This window comes from Callionymus lyra, chromosome 9 (assembly GCF_982586985.1).
Source record: "Callionymus lyra chromosome 9, fCalLyr1.hap1.1, whole genome shotgun sequence".
Taxonomy (NCBI): domain Eukaryota; kingdom Metazoa; phylum Chordata; class Actinopteri; order Syngnathiformes; family Callionymidae; genus Callionymus; species Callionymus lyra.
Window position 1 is genome coordinate 11390632 of NC_141826.1, and position 18072 is coordinate 11408703.

An 18072-nucleotide genomic window follows, 5' to 3' on the forward strand; every position below is an offset into this window, starting at 1 on the left:
CCCTGACACGCCGTTGCCAGGTTATTATCGCACGTTTTAATGCATACACTATTGTGCCTTATGAGGAGCTCTGACAGCTCCAGTCGAGCAGGATTGTCATTCCCTGTACATAACCTGCCTCAGATTACCCCGCAACCCTTGTCTACTTTTGGTGACTGAGTCATTTCCTTGCCCTCACTATGCGATTGATTGCTCACCGCAGCGAGGTAAATTGCCAGGCAACAAGGCCCCTGATTACCTCTTAGCACAGAATGTAGTCACACCAGTCTGCCATTGTTAAAACACATCTCTGGCCTCCTGTTGAACCCGCTTTGAAAATAATGAAAACCCAGTCCGTTATGACTTGTAACGGCTGGCTAGATGAGCGAGCGCTCCCTTTGAAAAAGTGTTTTTGTTTGGTTTTCCTAGATCTACAGAAAAGAAAAAGAGCGAGACCTTTGGTGAACAATAATCGATGGATCAACACAATTAACAGCGGTTGTCTTTTATTTGTCTCAAGCACATGAGTTTGATAAAAGGACACGAGATTGTAAAGGTAACCACCAAAGTAATTGCTGCTTTTAATGAATCGAATGGATGGACGAACAATAATAGCGTAACCCCCAAACTCACACCACAAAAGGGCCCCTGAGTTGGGCTGGGAAAAGAGAACTAATCCACCAGAGGATGAAAATTCAACAAAACTGTTTGGGGCGCGCCATGTTTTTTAGCGCCGAAAAATAGAACTAATAGTAATCTACCAGTGGACTCGCACCAAAAGCGGTTGGGGACAACTTTATACTATTTTATCCACATAATTTTGTGGCACTAAGATCGTTTCGTCACGAAATGGGTAACAAAAGTACAGTACGTACGTAGATCTACAATATAGAACAGAATTTGTAGACGTTACAATCGCTTTTAATACATAACAAGACTCATTCCGTGATTAAGGTCTAACTTCACTTTTTCGCAAAATGTCCTTTTAATCCAGGTTTAAAAAACGCCAAATCAGCCGTTTTACCCATAAAAATCTTTAAGTGATCTTTTGGTGATAGGGTTGTCACAATACAAAAAAATTCAACTTGACTCAGGAATAAATATTTTACATTATGATACATTTCATAATAGCAAAAGGGTATAAAAAATATTTTCAAATTTTAAATTAAAACTTTTATTAAGAAAAAAGAAAGACCAACCTATGTTACAACATTTACCAACAACACTGAAAATATTTAGAAAGAAAAAACGTTTTGCAAAAAGAAACTGCAACTATGATAAGTAACTTAACCCCTATGTAATCTCAGGGTCAAGATGACCCTGAAAAACAAATGGGTTTGAGATATCCCTTAACACATTTGTTATTGGGCCTTGAGGTCACCTTGACCCCTGAGATAACACAAGGGTTTAGGATGCAGGGGAAGTTATCGATACTTACGATTAAGTATCATATCAGGATACAACATTTGAGTAAGTATGTAAGTAATAGTTATTTGTAAAGTGCCTATCTAGACCAGGGTCACAAAGCGCTTGAACAATCAAAGGCAATAAACATTTGAAAAAATACCTACATATTTAAAAACTCTAAAAGACCAAGACAACATAGAGACAAACACAGGGGTCCCAGAAGACTATAAAGAAAACCTGCATAAAAAAAAAGGTCTTAAGATGTTTCTTGAAGGAGTCAGTAGACTCCATCAAACGCAGCGGAAGTGGAAGATCGTATCAAAGCTTTTAAAGAATTTAAAAATTGATCCTGAAAGAAACTGACAGCCAATGCAGAGTTTTATGGATCGGAGGAATGCGAGTTCTCCTACTAGAGAAGGTCAGAATTCTCGCTGCAGATTTTTGTATTTACTGCAGTCGCGACAGCTCCTTCTTGTTTAGACATGAAAATAAACTATTATAAAAACTATTATAAATACCAATACTTTTTTGAGTTGCGATACTTTTGACAAACTTAATCCAAATCAGCTAGACCTCCACAAACAACGCTTCTGTGACCGTGTAGTGTCAATACATTTATAAATATAATCACATGAACCTAAAAATGCTATATATTTAACGAGAATAATGTGACTTAGTGAAGCCTCATTACTCTGCATACTTGGTGTGAGTCGCTGGAATGCAAGGCGCGAATCTGCCCGTTGGTGAGTCCGGGTCAGTGCTGTGAACACTAGAGGCTGCAGATGACAAATACAACCCCCCTCTCATCATGTCTTTATTATATGTCAAACAGAGTTTTCATTTATTTCCAAGCATCATGGCATTTAGAATAACTACTCAACACATGTGTTGGATAAAAGCATCCTCAGCCCGTTGATCTTCAGACGAAGGAAGGAGGGCTCGAAGGGTTTTCGATGTAAATCTTGTCTACCTCAGAGTTTCTCTCAGACGAGACAATCATTTTCTTTCCATCTCCGTATATGCGATGGATTTAATTCTGTCTGGACTTTTGCCCGACGGAATTTTAAGTGGGCCAGGTTTGACATAATAGGCTGCCAGTTCTAACCCTGACCTGTCGCACCAACATTTAAATCTCTCGGGACAGGAGTGTCAAACCGAATCACTTAAAGGAGCAAACTTTCAAATACAGTCCAAGTCGTGGGACGAACAAGCTTTTTTTAATTTACTGACGAGTCTGTGACTGTGACTCCTTTAACAGGCAAGTGGTTGAATGAGGCAGAATCTATGATGATGTTGTCCTCTTTCAACACTGACTCTTTATTTTAGTCACTCAAGTTTTCTTCCTCAAGTTTATATATTCATTTGCTTATTGCTCACTTGTCAAACTGAGATTAAAATACATTATTTTATCAACAAGCTAGCAATTATTTGGTGGACCAGATTTGGCCCTCAGACGTTTCTTTATGTTACTGGACTGATTAGATTTTATTTAAATATAAAAAACAGATTGAAGCTCACATTTTTAAAAATAATGAGTATCAAATTATAATCTTATAATTACGATAATTCATAATTGTTAATCCAAACCACAGTGTAAAACCGGTCCAGAAAAGGGCTGAGACAACGTTGACTGGTTGGAACAAAAACCTGCACCTTCTCAGCCATTTTCTGGACCAGTATGATACCTGTGATCCAAACCATTTAATATGCAGGACAAATAAAATGAAATAAAACAGAATATAACAAAAAGGCACAATCTCACGGGAAAACTGATTTATTTTTGTTGTGGTTATTATTATGCAGTTATTAATGACAGCAATAAATCCTTTATGTTTGTGCAATACGATGTGTCTTAAATTATAATCTTATAATAAAAATAATACACTATTTCTAATCTTAATAAGGTATAAGGTACAGAAAAAAAGGAATATAATAAAACGGCAAAAATATCAAGGGTAAAAAGATGAAATTATTAATGACATAACAGTAATAATGTTATGCTTGTACAATACGATGAGCATTCAATTATTACCTTAAGAGAATAAACTAGTTTTTATATTTACAATATGCGGGAAAATAAAAAAGCAAATTTAAAAGGCAAAATCTCAGGGGAAAGAAAAACAGATTGATTTTTGTTCTGTCATATAAGAAGCAGCTATTAATGACACAACAGGGATTATTTAACTTTGATATAATAATCTTGATTTTTTTTTTTTACTTTGTTTTATATCTGAGCAAAAGCTACTGTTTTACAGACTTATTGGGTATATATCATATTATAAATGTAAACAATAAGTCCTGTTTAACCCATATGGAGAGAACTCAACATAGTTTGCAGCTTTTTAATTTACTGTTAAAATATAAGCAGACAGTGAAGCACGAAGGTTACAGGTTCAATCCTGGCTCAAGGCAACTTCACTTTAGAATCCATTCTATGCGGAGTTTGCACATTTTTCTCCGGTTTCCTTTCGGCAACATCAGTTTCCAGCAACATACTAAGGTTAATTGTTGGACGACATTATCTAACATAATTCTATTCACGGTGATTACCTTTAGGCACATGGTCATGATCAATATTCAGACGGCGTTTTCCTCCACATTTGTTTGACCTGGTGAAGTTTTCCTCTAATTATCCTCCACTCTGATTTTGTTTGCTGACTTCATAATGAGTCCTGCCCTTGTCTGAATTGTGTCTGCACTGCAATCATGTTGTTCAGCAGGTCCTCGAAAAGAAACCTGCAAGTCTCAAGAGGATATGGAAAAAAAAAGAAAAACATCTCATCATTGTTGCGTAATCTTGAGATAGTCGAGAAACTCAATTTACAGAGAGATGAAGGAAGGTTACATATTCCTGCTGCCTGGGTCTATTGTTTGTTTTATTTAACACTCAGTGCTTAATACTTAATATTTTAAGCCTTGAGTTATATCTGAGTCTTTTATAATCGGGCCAACGGGTCACCTTGACCCAGAGTTGACGTGAACAAGCGGAACAATTTAAGGAAGTGAATGTTATAGAAACAGCTTTTAGGAAAATCATTTTAAATAGTAAATATAGCCCAATAAAAAAAGAATTGAAAATTATAATTTGTCTTTTACTTTAACACTTTTTCATGGTAATGCTTTGTTTATATATCCAGCTAATCCTGGACAACTTCCCATTAACCCTTGGGAAATACGATACTTTGAAAGTAGCAACAAAATTATTATTAGCAAATGTACAATATTCCTACTCATAAATTATTAATACATTTTGGAAAAATTCCTCTTGTCGAGGCTCCAGTACAAGACGTTACAGACGAGCCCCACGGAGGTATTTGGATGCGTTTCTCTTTGGACGAAGATGAAGACGACTGAGCTGCAGTCGATACATTAGCATGGTATTACATTTTTGTCTATAACTCTAAAAAGGAAAATATTACTCTGAAGGTTGAATTTCGGCTGAATTTTTGCTCTTAATAATGTGTTAGTGGAAAGAAAATAACACAATTTTAACACACACAATGGTGAACATATATAACTATAGAATTACTTACTTACTAACTTAACTATTAAAAATTATAAAGTACTGACTCACCTTATTCATCATGACAGTCATCCTCTGAACACTGTCATCAGTGAGAAGCAGATGGAGTGAACAAATGCTCCTCCCATGATGCAACACTAATAGACCCAGGGACTAATTTATTCTTTGTGCTATAAGTGTGTTTAATTCTGAGTTTGGGGTCAGGAGTGGAATGAAAAGATGATTTTATATCATGTTAATCTTTGTATCCCTTTTTCTTTGTCTTTAGATTTAGATTGTGTCATTTTGCACTTTCTTTTTATTGCACTTTGTTTCGATCTATCTATCCTATCTACCTATCTATCTATCCATCTATCCATCTATCCATTGTGACTATGTTGTATCTTTAATAGCATGATAATTAGAAATAAACTCTAAACAGCATTGCAATTAATATTAATAATTAACTTTAAGGAAATAAAGAAGTAATTAATGATTAACTTTGGTGAAAAGTACAATGAGAGAAGAAAAGTACCCTTAAAAATACTTTCTCTTTTTTATAAGAAAAAAAAAGAAAATATATATATATACATTTATTAATAACATCCTAATAACTATTAAAAAAAAAGAAAAGTATTTGTAATTGTGAATTTGTACACTAGTCCAAAGTGGTAGCATATTTATACTTAATAATTTAAACTAGTATACTTAAGTGTTTTCCGTGTAAAAGAGAAAGTATTATTATTATTATTGAATTACTTCTCTAATTGTACCAACACCTAATACAAGGTGAATAGAGAGATGCTAGTTTTCACCAAAGTTAATCTTTAATTCATTCTTTATTTCCTAATTTAAATAATCAGTAGCTAAGGTTTTAGTGTGAACTGCTAGTTATTGCTAAAAAAGGTAGAATATAGTCACGTCAGGTTATTAGTTACAAATAGTAGGCAAATTAGATGTTAAAACACATAAATAACTTAACAATAGTTGATATGTGTTCTCCATTCTAAAGTGTCTCTCTTTAACTCGTAATATCAGATTAAGCTACAAAGATACAACAAAATAATCGACTAACAAGTTACAATATATGTCAAGTATTGCACTTTTGCCTTCATGTTGGATTTTCACGTCACTTTAATTCAGAGAATATTCAACTATGTCGTCGTATATTGGCTCAATTACGATTGCCAGGATCCCTGCTTGATACAAAATGTGTTTGTTTTTCCCACATTTGAATAAAGGTCAGTTTGCTTGGCGAGCCAAGTCATTATTTACAGTTTACCGTTAATTCAATTTCTCTTTCATATGGGCTCCACAACAGAGGAGGAGGAGGATGGCAGGCGTGACACAGCAGACTGCCAGTTCTGGTAAAACGGTGCCAGTAACATTTGAAATTGCACTAATTGATGTGCACTTTACTGAAGTTATGCTTGTGCTGCTATTTTCCAGCACAAATGTTTTGCCACAAAAAAAAAAAAAAAAGATTGTGTAAACAGTGCCGAGAAATGGTTAACGAAAACAGCGGCACATATTATTAGTGAATATCACTGTGAAAGACTATTTTTAATGCATTTTTAGCTTTTCATTTTTAAAAGGCAGACGCTTATTAGTATGTATGACTTTGGTTAGATATATTGTTCAGGTCCAGAATCACCTGTTGTTTTTGGACCATAGTCTCAAAAACTAAAGATCTAACAACGTGTATCAAAACTGCATTTGGCATCATTTATTGTTTTGGAAAAAAGTAATGTTTTGTTATTAAAACAGCATTTATTAAACTGACTGACTTAGATATAGAAAATATGATTTTATAAAGACTTTTTATAAAGACTTTGTATTATTATTAATTTATAAAGACTCTGATGCTATTGTTGCGCTCGGTGTGTATGATAACAATAATATTATTATAATTATAATAACCATCACAAGGTTATTTCACACTATGGCCCAAGAAGACGCTGACTCATCAGTAAACGGTTATAACATTGTGTTGTGTTTTGGTGTGTGTTTTGTCGGGTTGCTGTTACAAATAATTTACTGGTGGAGGGTAGTTTCTGCTGGTTACATCATTTCCTGCATCTTGTCCTAGTTTGCCTCGGGCAAAATATCACCTGCGTCTGCTTTAGTAGACCCTGACAGGATCCACTTCTTCAAGTGGACTCAGGTCTTCAGCCAAATCCTGGTCCATCCTAGTGTTACAATCTCAGACTTTTTGAGCAAAGCCGACATCGACCCATGGAAGAGTTTTTGTAGTGTGAACGCCCCAAAGGTTTATTGAAAACTAAATTACTGCCACCTGCTGGTATGGGGTGAAATTTCCAAAAAGTTTTTCCTTAATAATTTTATACATCTGTAAACTTAAAAGACTGTGGAACTAGACCCGCTTATTTTCTTCTCAATTGCATTGTTGTTTCTTATATTCTCTTGTAAAGACACTGTTTTTATCTCTATTTAAACACCTTTGGAAATTATCTACCTCTGCTTTCTGCTGAGAATTCAGCAACATTTTTCTACCCGAGGGTCACATTTAGTGCCTCAACAGTCGTATTACATTACGATGTGGATAACCCTTGTGTTGCCTCTGTGTCAAGGTGGCCCGAAAACACCCAGAAGGAACACAAGGGATACCACAAACACATTTGTTTTCGGGCCATCTTGACCCCAAGTTTGCACAAGGGTTAGAGTCTGCAAATATTTATGGACCTACAATAAAGTAAATGGGCAAATTTCCGGGTAAACCTATGAAAACCTGTTCCCAAACAACGTATACATCATCACTTACCGTAGACTAGAACTGTTGCCGAGTTGCTTTTGCGACGAGCCACGATGTTCTTGGCGACGCATGTGTAGTTGCCCGTGTCCGCCAGCCGGGCCTTCTTGATGACTAGATTGTGGTCGCCAGTCAGAAAGAAATTGGGGTCACTCGCCGGGTCGATCAAGTCCTCGTTTCTTTGCCATTCCACCTGAGGAAAAAAAATAAATAAAAAGAAGATAGGCAGCAGGAGGTGAGTTGCCTGACAGCAATCACACACGCTGTGATCTTAACGCACAACAACAAGACTCCCACGGCTGGAACCATCGGAAAAACAAAAAGGACGGACAGCTTTAATTTGCGGCGACGCTGTTATTTCATTTACCCTCCATACCGATTTTAATACAAAACTCTTTTTGTGCTGGGGACAGCCTTCATTACGGAGCCGCTGGAGATCCCTGCACCTGCTGATGCTGCTGTGGAATACCAACAGTGAGTTTTCTGTAGCTACGATGCCCTCTCGTTGCAAAAGCTAATGTAGTTCCATTATTTTGGACGCTTCCCTAGATTGCCTTTGCTTGTGTTGCTGCTCTGACTTCACCTTGAATCACCTGAAGAGTAACTACTGTAGCAGTGGACAGTGTTGTTGGTACAACAGCCGGTCGCAACGCTGCCTTTAATTAGGCTGTTCTCCTCTGGCGTGTCGCTGTTTTCCTCTCTGCTGACTTCTGATCTGTTGTTCTTCTGTGCTCAACTGCAGTTGGCACCTCCTTTTCCATTTCTCTGTAAACTGTCCCTAAAGTGTCCCTGTCTGTTTATAGTCTCGGTTCTGTCTGGGCTCCTGCTGTTTAGTTAATTTGCGGCACCAGGAGAAAAGAAGCCGACAGAAGAAAAACTCTGAATCTGATGCAGTATTTATAGATTCATTGTGCAGAGAAGAGCAGAAATTGGTCCTGACACTGAGCAGATGCACAGAAAATAAAACTGCAGTCAAGATATCTTAACAGTGTATGGCAGTTATTTATGTTACTTTTCAGTTTTGTTTGTTATCTTTCAATAAATGTGGTAGAGAAATATATATTTCAGTCATTAAAGTAAAAATAAAAGGCCAAAATTCAATTTTCTACTCCCCCAGTATCCTGTTTACTCTGGGAATGTTTCCGGTCTTTGTTGTTAGCATGTTAGCCTTTAAGCTTCTGCTACAAACTTGAGCTTGAAGTACAGACTTGTTACATTTTTCCAGAACAATTCCTGTTGTCGAGGCTTCAATACAAGATGGACGTTACAGACGAGCAGTATGGAGGTATTTGGATGTTTTTAAGTGTTTTTTATTTTGAACATTCGTGACGGTCAAATGAAGTCATGAGTCATACTTTTATGCCTAAAGCTTTAAAAGGAGATTTAATAAAAGGTGTGTGAACTATCCCTTTAAGTTGATTAAAATGTTTTAAGTTAATTTTTTAGGGTCAGGTAATTGATCGAACTCATTTTATATCACAACCCCGTTATTCATAATTATGCCGCATTATCGACAAGCATCACTACTTTTATTGTTATTTTTAACACTGTTAAATCAAAGCTGGTCAGTCTAAGTACACAGTACAAGTTTTCCGGCCCATTTAATGAGCTTTAATACTTTTGTTATCTTGCCGGTGGGTCACTTTGACCCAGAGACAAAACAGAGGTTAACATTTGTATATTAAAGTTCAAATCTTTTAATAGAATGGCTGTAAATAAGGTTATCAAAATACAGTTTCTTTATAAGTTTTGCCAATGATCCTGTATTTTATTGAATAATGACTTATATAGATATGTATTTACGTCCTTTCTGAAGTTGTAAATTTGTCCTTATAGCAATTTACAAGGACATTGTCTCTTCTAAAGGACATGTATTTATGAGCATTAAACAATACTCAAAACCCTTGATGGAGCCAGGGCCAGCAGTCTTATTTCTAGGTTGTATTGCCCAACTTTGGGACCATTGGAACCAATATCAAAAGGCTGTTTGACGAATTTGACGAAACTCAATTGATATTTTAACTAGTTGATAATATACAGAATAATACACAAATTACTATTGGTATTTTCAGCCCGCAATTTACCGTATTTGAAGAATTGTCATCAACATTGTTATCATAATTGTTTGCAAATCTGGGTTTTAAAGATTAATGTTCAAACGATGGGCACTGACAAAATTAGCACTTAAACCATTAAAACAATTCTAAACAATGGTTCTATTCTGAAGGATTTTCCCCTTTTGAGGAGGTGAAGGAGCCAAACCCAGAAGTGAGTCCATAGACTGAGATTTTCACTTAAACAAAGAAGAAGTAGACGAGACATACAGAGCATTAAGAGACAGCAGAGAGAATGAAATGGTGAGAGAGTGAGGGAAATAGATCCATTAATTATAAATAGGCCTTTGGAGATGCCAAATGGGGAGTGAAGCCTCCAAGCCTCGGGTGAGTGATGTGATGAGATGATGTGATATATAGCATCTTGGAGATGTAAGAGCGATAATAAATCAATAAAGGTGAATAATTAGAGGTGTAATTCATCTCCGAGGCTGTCTGTTTCACGGTAAAGAATAGAGAGATGATTCTTCGCCGCTCTCTGCTCACGGAGAGGAAAGTGAAAATGGATGCCAGATGTGCTTTTATGCTTATTAGAGTGTCCTGGATCTATATCTCACCTCAGCTTGTGGGATGCCCTCGGGGGGATGGCAGCGAAGCAGCACTTCCTGGTCTATTGCCACCTCTCTGCCTTGTGGCTCCTCCTCAAAGTTCTTTCTCAGGTCTACAGACAAAAGGACAATGGAACAGATCATTTTCAATTATATGGTCCTTTTTTCTATTTGCACCAAATTCGACTGTTACTTTCCAACACAATTTCCTGAAACAAAGTTCAACAACAACACACACTCATACACACTCACTATCCAAAGTGCTTTGTGACCCTGGTCTGGAAAAGGGCTCTATACATATAAATTACTTACTTAAAGTAGATTATTTTCACGGTTTTCTGTGGCTATAGCCCCAAATCAAATTTTCAAATATTATCTTTACTTATTACTTAAACACATTCACAGCTCTTAAATAATGTAAACTCACTTATTTGTTAAAAAAAGGATAAGAGGGATGACACAAAGGACAAGTTATTAAATAAACCCATAAATATTCAAATACATCCAATTTAATTTTAATTTAAACCATATAAATTGGAAAATATTCCCAGACATACAGATCCTTTTTTGATAATTTTAAGAGGGCAGACAAGTGGGCAGAAAATGCGCCAGGACTTGAAAATGTGTCTACTTTTAATTCAATGTAAAGCAGGATTACTATTGCGACAAGAAATAAAGAGTAGGGCAAAACTAACCTTTCTCACATCGGTCTAAACTTAGCTCATGTTCTCTATTAGTTAGTTAACAATCCAATCCAAATCTGCTTTAATATTCATTACATTCCTGGAGACATTTCCAAAAAATCTGCTGCTTTTTTTAGTTGTTAGGTGGCCAATAATAGGCCTTATGCCAATGAAATGTGTACAATGTTCTGTATTACCATCTGGACCCACAAGATTTTCAAGGATTTGTTCATTTAGAGAGAGCTTTTAATTTTATTTTTTCTATTATTTCCAACACACTTTCAGTGGAAACGAGAATATTTCATATAATAAATAAGAATTATTTCCATTATTTCAGCCTCTTTTTTTCATTTAATAAATATATTTTTATAACCAGATATTTCAGCCAGTGCCGTAAATAATTGTAGTTTTGAAAATGGTTCGGTCAAATACAAATCTTCTTGCAATATCCCATCGGTGTGACTCACAACTCTGCCAGACATGAGATCAGCGCACGCTTCGACTCTTCTGTCCTGAAAACTCGGCGGATCTTTCCGTGGTCTCACGGAGCATGTCGCACCACAGTTGGCCCTTAAGCCACAAAGGCATTGGTAGCACCAACAATGTTGCTTATTACAGGCTGGCTGGCCGCTGCAGAGATGCTTGTCTGCTGCCAGAGGGGCCCAGCATCAAGCAAAAGCAATTGCATTACCCCTCACTTGTCATCCCTCCGCCACTATCCACCCTCCTTTTTTCTCCAGCCTCCGCCAGCCTCCAGTTTCCATCTGTACGGGGGGCTTGGAGCTGCCACATGAAAAACAAAGCCCCGAGGCTCCTGGACAAGAGCTCTTGGAAAAAGGCTGACTGACTGCACGTGGGGTTCACATCGCGTCCCGTTGAATGCTCTAACTGTTGCACAAAGCATAGCGACGTATTAATCTGGAAGTCGATGCAAAACGTCCAGGTGAGACACACCTTCCACTCGTCTTATGAGTCAACGACTCTTTGCGGGAGACGTTGGTGACCATTGATAGCCGGCTGGAGCAGAGACGTGTTAGTGTTGTGATTCTCGCTATGAGCCTCCGGTATATTTCTTCCAAAGCCCGTCCTATGCAATCACCCCGAAAGGAACATTAAGGCGAAAGGAATGTACCGCAATACTCCATTTAAACAAAGTAGACACATTGAGACGGGAGAACAATACAAAAAAAACACATCTGTAATGTAATATAGACACATGCACACGGTTCTAAGAAGGCGTCTGGCCTTATTTAACATCAATCCGCCTGTGAGCTTCGAAATAAGGTTGAATAATGAGTGGGAAAAGTTGTAGGAACAACGCTGCTGTAAGCTCTAAAATGTATGCATATTTATACAGGAATTAATAGGCAGAATACTTGAAAACACTCCAACGTAAAACTGCTTCTTCTAATAAAGCTTTTAAGGTTGCAGCGAGGGATGTGCGGCGCGTTCCCCCGACAGATTTATGAATGCAACGCAGCAATAAATCTCAGATCTGTTTTCATTCTAGTTACTTTCATTGGGATCATTGCCTATATATGGCATCCAGCACGAAACACACTCATGAATACTTAAATTTAGTGTTCCAGTTTTTTTTCTTTTTTAAAGGACGTCTCATGAGGATGCATTATTCTCCCGCGGCCTGAGCCAAGACTGTATATTTTCCTGCTCGTGAGTGAGTTTCAGGAAGATGATCTCACTAAATTGTAATCACACTAACACACTGCAGGGCTGCGAGTCAAAGCATCCTCCGTGTGAAGCTGTTTACAACACAAAAACATCAATTAATATGCTTTTGTGTAGTCAAGGTGGAAGAAACTCTTGTAAAGCAGTATTAGCATTAATATTCATGTTCATCTCGAGCCACCGAGTTAGTTTAATGAGAATATATTGTTTGTCACGGTCGGATATTCCGCATATTCCAAGCTCCTATTGGTTCCTATTGGAGTTCTTTATTTACTATTTCTCGCTACCATAATCTATATAAAGGCTGAACACTGGTACAGATCTGCCTTCAAGTTGTGAATGTACCGACAAGCCAGCAGCAACACATTATTGTTGTAAAATCTGGCTTTTTTGGTACCTTTTATTCCATTATTGACACTATAAAGTCTCTTGAGTCACTTAAAAATGTAATGTTAATTTGTCAATTAACATGGCTGTTGTCAAGTTTTCTAAACAGGTAGACGGTTGTTTGATCAGGTTATGAAGTAAAGTATAAGTTAAAACGCAATTTCAAGTCTACAAATATTGTTTTATTCTGTCAATTCAACATACTCACTTTACTTTACAACGGATTTTCCGCCCCAACGATCCCCATCTGTGCCACGACTTGACGATAATAAAGCAGACGTCAATCCTTCTTTTCATGCGCCACAAAATAACTCTTTGGGTGCGAGTCTGGTGTCAGGTAAGCCATTGTACTTTAACAATGCTCAGCTATGTGTGTGTAGCAAGTATCGCCCAAGAATCTTGACACCATCGCAACCATGAGCAGGGGTGTCAAACTCAATGAAACAAAGGGGTAAAATCTTTTAGCAGACTGGGCAGGCCTGGGCTGAAGAATTAGTTTTGCGTTCATCCTCTATCAAACGCATCGAATTCCTCGCATCAGCTTTACACTTATCTGTGAATTTGTTTAAATTAATAATTTCTTTACCTTCACTTATCTTATTAATTATTTACTTTGCTTTGAGCCAACCTTTCTGCAAACGACACGTACGGCCTGGAATGTTGGGACACGGCCGGATGGATCCTTAATTTTGGTGTAGTTTATGTCATACACTGACCTTACTTTCTGAATATCAAGAATATAAGATCTGCTCATTTCTCTACATTGATAAATCCTTCAAAAGTTTGTAGATCCAGATGGTAATCTAGAAAACGAGTAAAATCCTGTTTTAAAACATGAAATGTATCCATATTCTACCAGTGTTCAGATAAATGCTTAATATCTAATAACCTCAATAAAAAAAACATTGCTTATTGCAGTCAACTCTCTAAAACAATCCCCCCAATAGACATCCGTGACTATCTGAAATATTTGGAAATGTACTTACAGGCTATTCGGATGTACGATTTTTGGCTTTTCTGGGTTCCGGTGGTGCTCCAGGCTACACACTGACACCAGTACTCATCCAAGCCGAAGACCTTCTCCACCTGCTGTCTGGTGATCTCGATGGTCACCTGCATGACTGGCAGAGCTGCGACACAAACCAAGAAATACATAACATTATTAGTCGTTTCCAACATCAGAACTGACTTGACATTTCTAAAAAAAAGGAAGAGCACTTTATTGTGTAATATAATGGGAAGTAAATCAATGAAATCAGCAGAATTCTGACGCATCAAGGTGATTTTTTTTATTTCAAATATGTCCTAAACCAATTTAGATCATTTACAAATGTGACTAGAATTAAGTACTTGTTACCGTTAGGATTTTTTTTATCAAAACAGTATTGCAGTTTTTGCATCATTTTGGAAGATTGAGAAAAGGACAACAGAGGAAAAATACAACAGTTAACGGACGTGAGTGACCATTTAATTACAGATGTCTAACAGACATGTATAAGAAAATGAAGATTATAAAAGTCAACAAGTAACTTAGAGGATGTATGAGGCTTTGTGATGTAAGATAATAATGATTGTGTTTATTCCATACTGTAGTGCAACAGTACAAGCTTTAAAGCCAAATTTGAATTTCTGTTAAAATAAGAAAAAATTAAAACCTCAGTTTTTTTACGCAAATGAAGTTAAAAGGATCAACATTTAATTAAGTTAAGAAATAATTGAAACCTTAACAGCCGCACAACCTCTCCAGTGTCGCTAATGGCTACACATTCATAATGAATGAGCTCGGCACTCGAAGCGCTGCATCAAACACCCAAATTTGCTCGATCAGACAGAGACATTCCCTCAGGTGTGTCGGAAGACAACCTGCAGCCAACAGATAATGAAATTAGAGGATGAATCTGCAACTTATTATTGTATCAGACACTGACAGCGTGTCAGAAATAACCTCCCACTGTAGATATTTGAAGCAGATGCTCCTAAAATACATCCAAGTAAAAACGCATTTTCATTGACTCTTTCTCGCCGTTTTATTGTCAAAACTAACAGTATTTTCTTCTCCGCGAAGCAGCGACGACTTCAATCTTTTTCCACGTGTCCTACTTTCTCTGGGTTCAAAGATTACCGCGTTTCCCCTCATTCTCCTGTTTGCAGCGTCTGATCTTTCCTCCTCGGGGGTGCTCTTGTGGGGAGAGCAGTGGCACCTTTCATTTGAGAAATGGAGCATTTAAAAAAGTCACAGAGGACGCACCTCGGCGACTGACAACGTGACACGTACAGCTGCCATATATTTAAGTCTCGCTGGAGTGGCGCTATTTAACTCCCATTTACATAAAAGCACTTTGGAAAAACGCTCTTACTCTTCACTCACACACTTGATCTGTCTGCAGTGATCATTCGCCGAGGCAAAGGCAGAGTAAGTGGCGCCCCCGATCCGCTCGTTAAAGCCGTCCCGCAATTACGTAAATCACTTACACTAATTCGCCAAATCATGACAACAAAAATGGAAACCCTCCATAAATATTTACAGCCCAGAGTGCGGCCTGACCCGCGACAACGAGAGTCGTCGTCCGTGAGGAAATCAGAAACGGCAGAATAGCTGGCAGCGTCGTTGGCGAGAAAGTAGCTGTGAGGGTCAGCGGCCTGACCTCCCCTGACGTGTATTATTATCTAGCAGCCACAGAGTTTGGCCACTCGTGATTACAATACATTGGAATATTGGAAACTGAAGCAGGCCCTGAAGCAACAGACAAGGTGTCAACAGATCCAAGCGAGAGGCGGTCATGATCTGAATAAAGCGCATTAAAAATCGGACTTCACTTGTAATAATAATCATACAAGGAAGAGAGAAAAAAAAAGACAAATCTTATGAACACACACATGAAAATATATCATATTTTCCATTAAATCTCTACAAATTAAATCAAATACTTAAAAAATATATATAAATTGTATATAATGCTTGTAAATAAGTAAGTAAGCACCTTTCTAGACCAGGGTCACAAAGCACTTTAACAATTGAAAACAATACACAGTTAAAATATATACTTTAAAAGGAGCAGTCTGGAAGGATTTCTGTCCTCTGGTCAGGAAGCGTGTTCAGGAACCAACAGTCGATTCTGATGCACAGACCTAGGTGCCCGATGGGATGTAAGGCTGGATCAGATCACTGAGGTAAGATTGAGTCTGACTAGAATATTAGAGTTGATCCTGAAAGAAACTGGCAGCCAGTGAAGAGTTTTAAGGATCAGGGAAATGCGAGTTCTTCTACTAGAGCAGCTCAGAATTCTCGCTGCAGAGTTTTGTATTAACGGCAGGCGAGACAGCTCCTTCTTGTTTAGACACCCAAATATACTTTCACAATAGTCTAAACGAGGAAACACAAACACATGGATTATAAGCTCCAGGTTGTGTTGTGACACCATTTTCCTTAGTTTAGAGATTTTTCAGAGTTGAAGGTAAATATATTATTAATATTAGAGAAAGAATAAATTTGCATTTCAAGCATTTATAAAATATGTAACTATCTTTTTATACAAACAAAACACAGTTAAAAAAAGGGGTAGGACATTTTTTATTCCCTATCCCACCTAAAAAAGTTATTTAGTTTTTAACAATATTGCTACAGAGACATCCTAACATATTCATATATTCACTTCATAAATATTTATATAAAAATATAATCATTATTTTTTTTACTATGTACATATCATTGTATTAATAAATATAATATAACACAAACATAACATTACAAAATATAACATTAATTAGCATATTATATATGGATATACTAAATATATAAATAAATATATATAAAGACCCGTTATAGATGCATAACATGAATTCAACAGACAAATACCATAAACAAATGTTTATAGAAAATACAATACAACACACAATTTCATAATTAAGTATTATATGAAAAAGAAAAATATATATATAAATATAATAAACACATGTTTATAAAATTATAATACAATGCAAAAGTATAATATATATGCATATACTACGCAGAAACCTTTTATTTAATTTGCTTTTTTCCACTATTGAATTGAAAAAAAAAATGACCTAAGAAAATCACTACTTTACGAAAATAAAAGTTGCTTTTTACAGGAAATCCATCCCGCACCACTATGGATTTATTTTTTTTCCATCACCTTGAGCTGGTGAAACAAACCATTCTCTGTTTGTTTCACCAGCTAAGAGCACCTAAGAGCAGAAAATAAGGCTGAAGCAACAAAAGAAGCACTTTGGCGACGCATGGAGCGACACACACCCGGAGCGACACACCCGGGAGCGACACAACATTTTCCCACAAGAAATACACGTCCGCCCTCCGAGAGCCGCCCCACAGAGCAAATAAACAAGAGGAAATTGGAATTTAAATTTGTGGAAATGCATAAATTACAACCTCTGCAGTCAGTTGTTGTTTTTTTTTATTTACAGGAAAAAGGAAATCAATGTGTTTAACTCAAAGCTTCCTCTGTTCTCCCGACAGGAGGAAGTGAGCAGAGATCAGAAGAGAGATGCAAAGCATGAACAATGGCCACCTGAGGTGAGAAATCCTACTAAGAGCAATTTAAAGCTCTGCTTGCCGAGGTAATTGCATTCTGTTTCCTTATCGCTTCCTGTCGCAATAATTACCTGCTCTCTGTGTCTGACACCTTCCTGCAACACCGCGGCGACTCACTGTCCAATTTCACTCCAATTAATAGCACGAAACAATCATATCTTGGGACGTCGAATGACTCTGTTTATTTGTCGAGTAATGACGATTGGAAAAAGGCATTAACGACATTAGTGTTGGGGGCGGCGTCTTCATTAGAGGTCATGATATACTTTTTGGAAAATGTAAATAGGAAGTAACCAGGAGGGAAAAGCTTGCTGGGCGAAAATTTGCAACATGAAGCTAGGCGTTGATAATTTATCTTATATTTTTCTAACGTCTGCTCAACAATCAATTTAAACCCCGTAATATTCAAATTCAAAGAAGAGCTCA

At 37.1% G+C, this 18072-nt stretch overlaps 1 protein-coding gene across 3 annotated transcripts in view; it reads right to left on the reverse strand.

The window, feature by feature from the left end:
- Nucleotides 1–18072, reverse strand: part of unc5a (unc-5 netrin receptor A) — a 209146-nt gene that overhangs the window by 73325 nt on the left and 117749 nt on the right. For all 3 annotated transcript variants that reach the window (XM_087799791.1, XM_087799792.1, XM_087799790.1), the window contains exons 3-5: nucleotides 14063–14206; nucleotides 10330–10433; nucleotides 7671–7851 (exon numbers count right to left, since the gene is read on the reverse strand). In XM_087799791.1, coding sequence (XP_087655917.1) covers nucleotides 7671–7851; nucleotides 10330–10433; nucleotides 14063–14206 — 429 coding nt within the window. The remainder of the gene's footprint in view (nucleotides 1–7670; nucleotides 7852–10329; nucleotides 10434–14062; nucleotides 14207–18072) is intronic.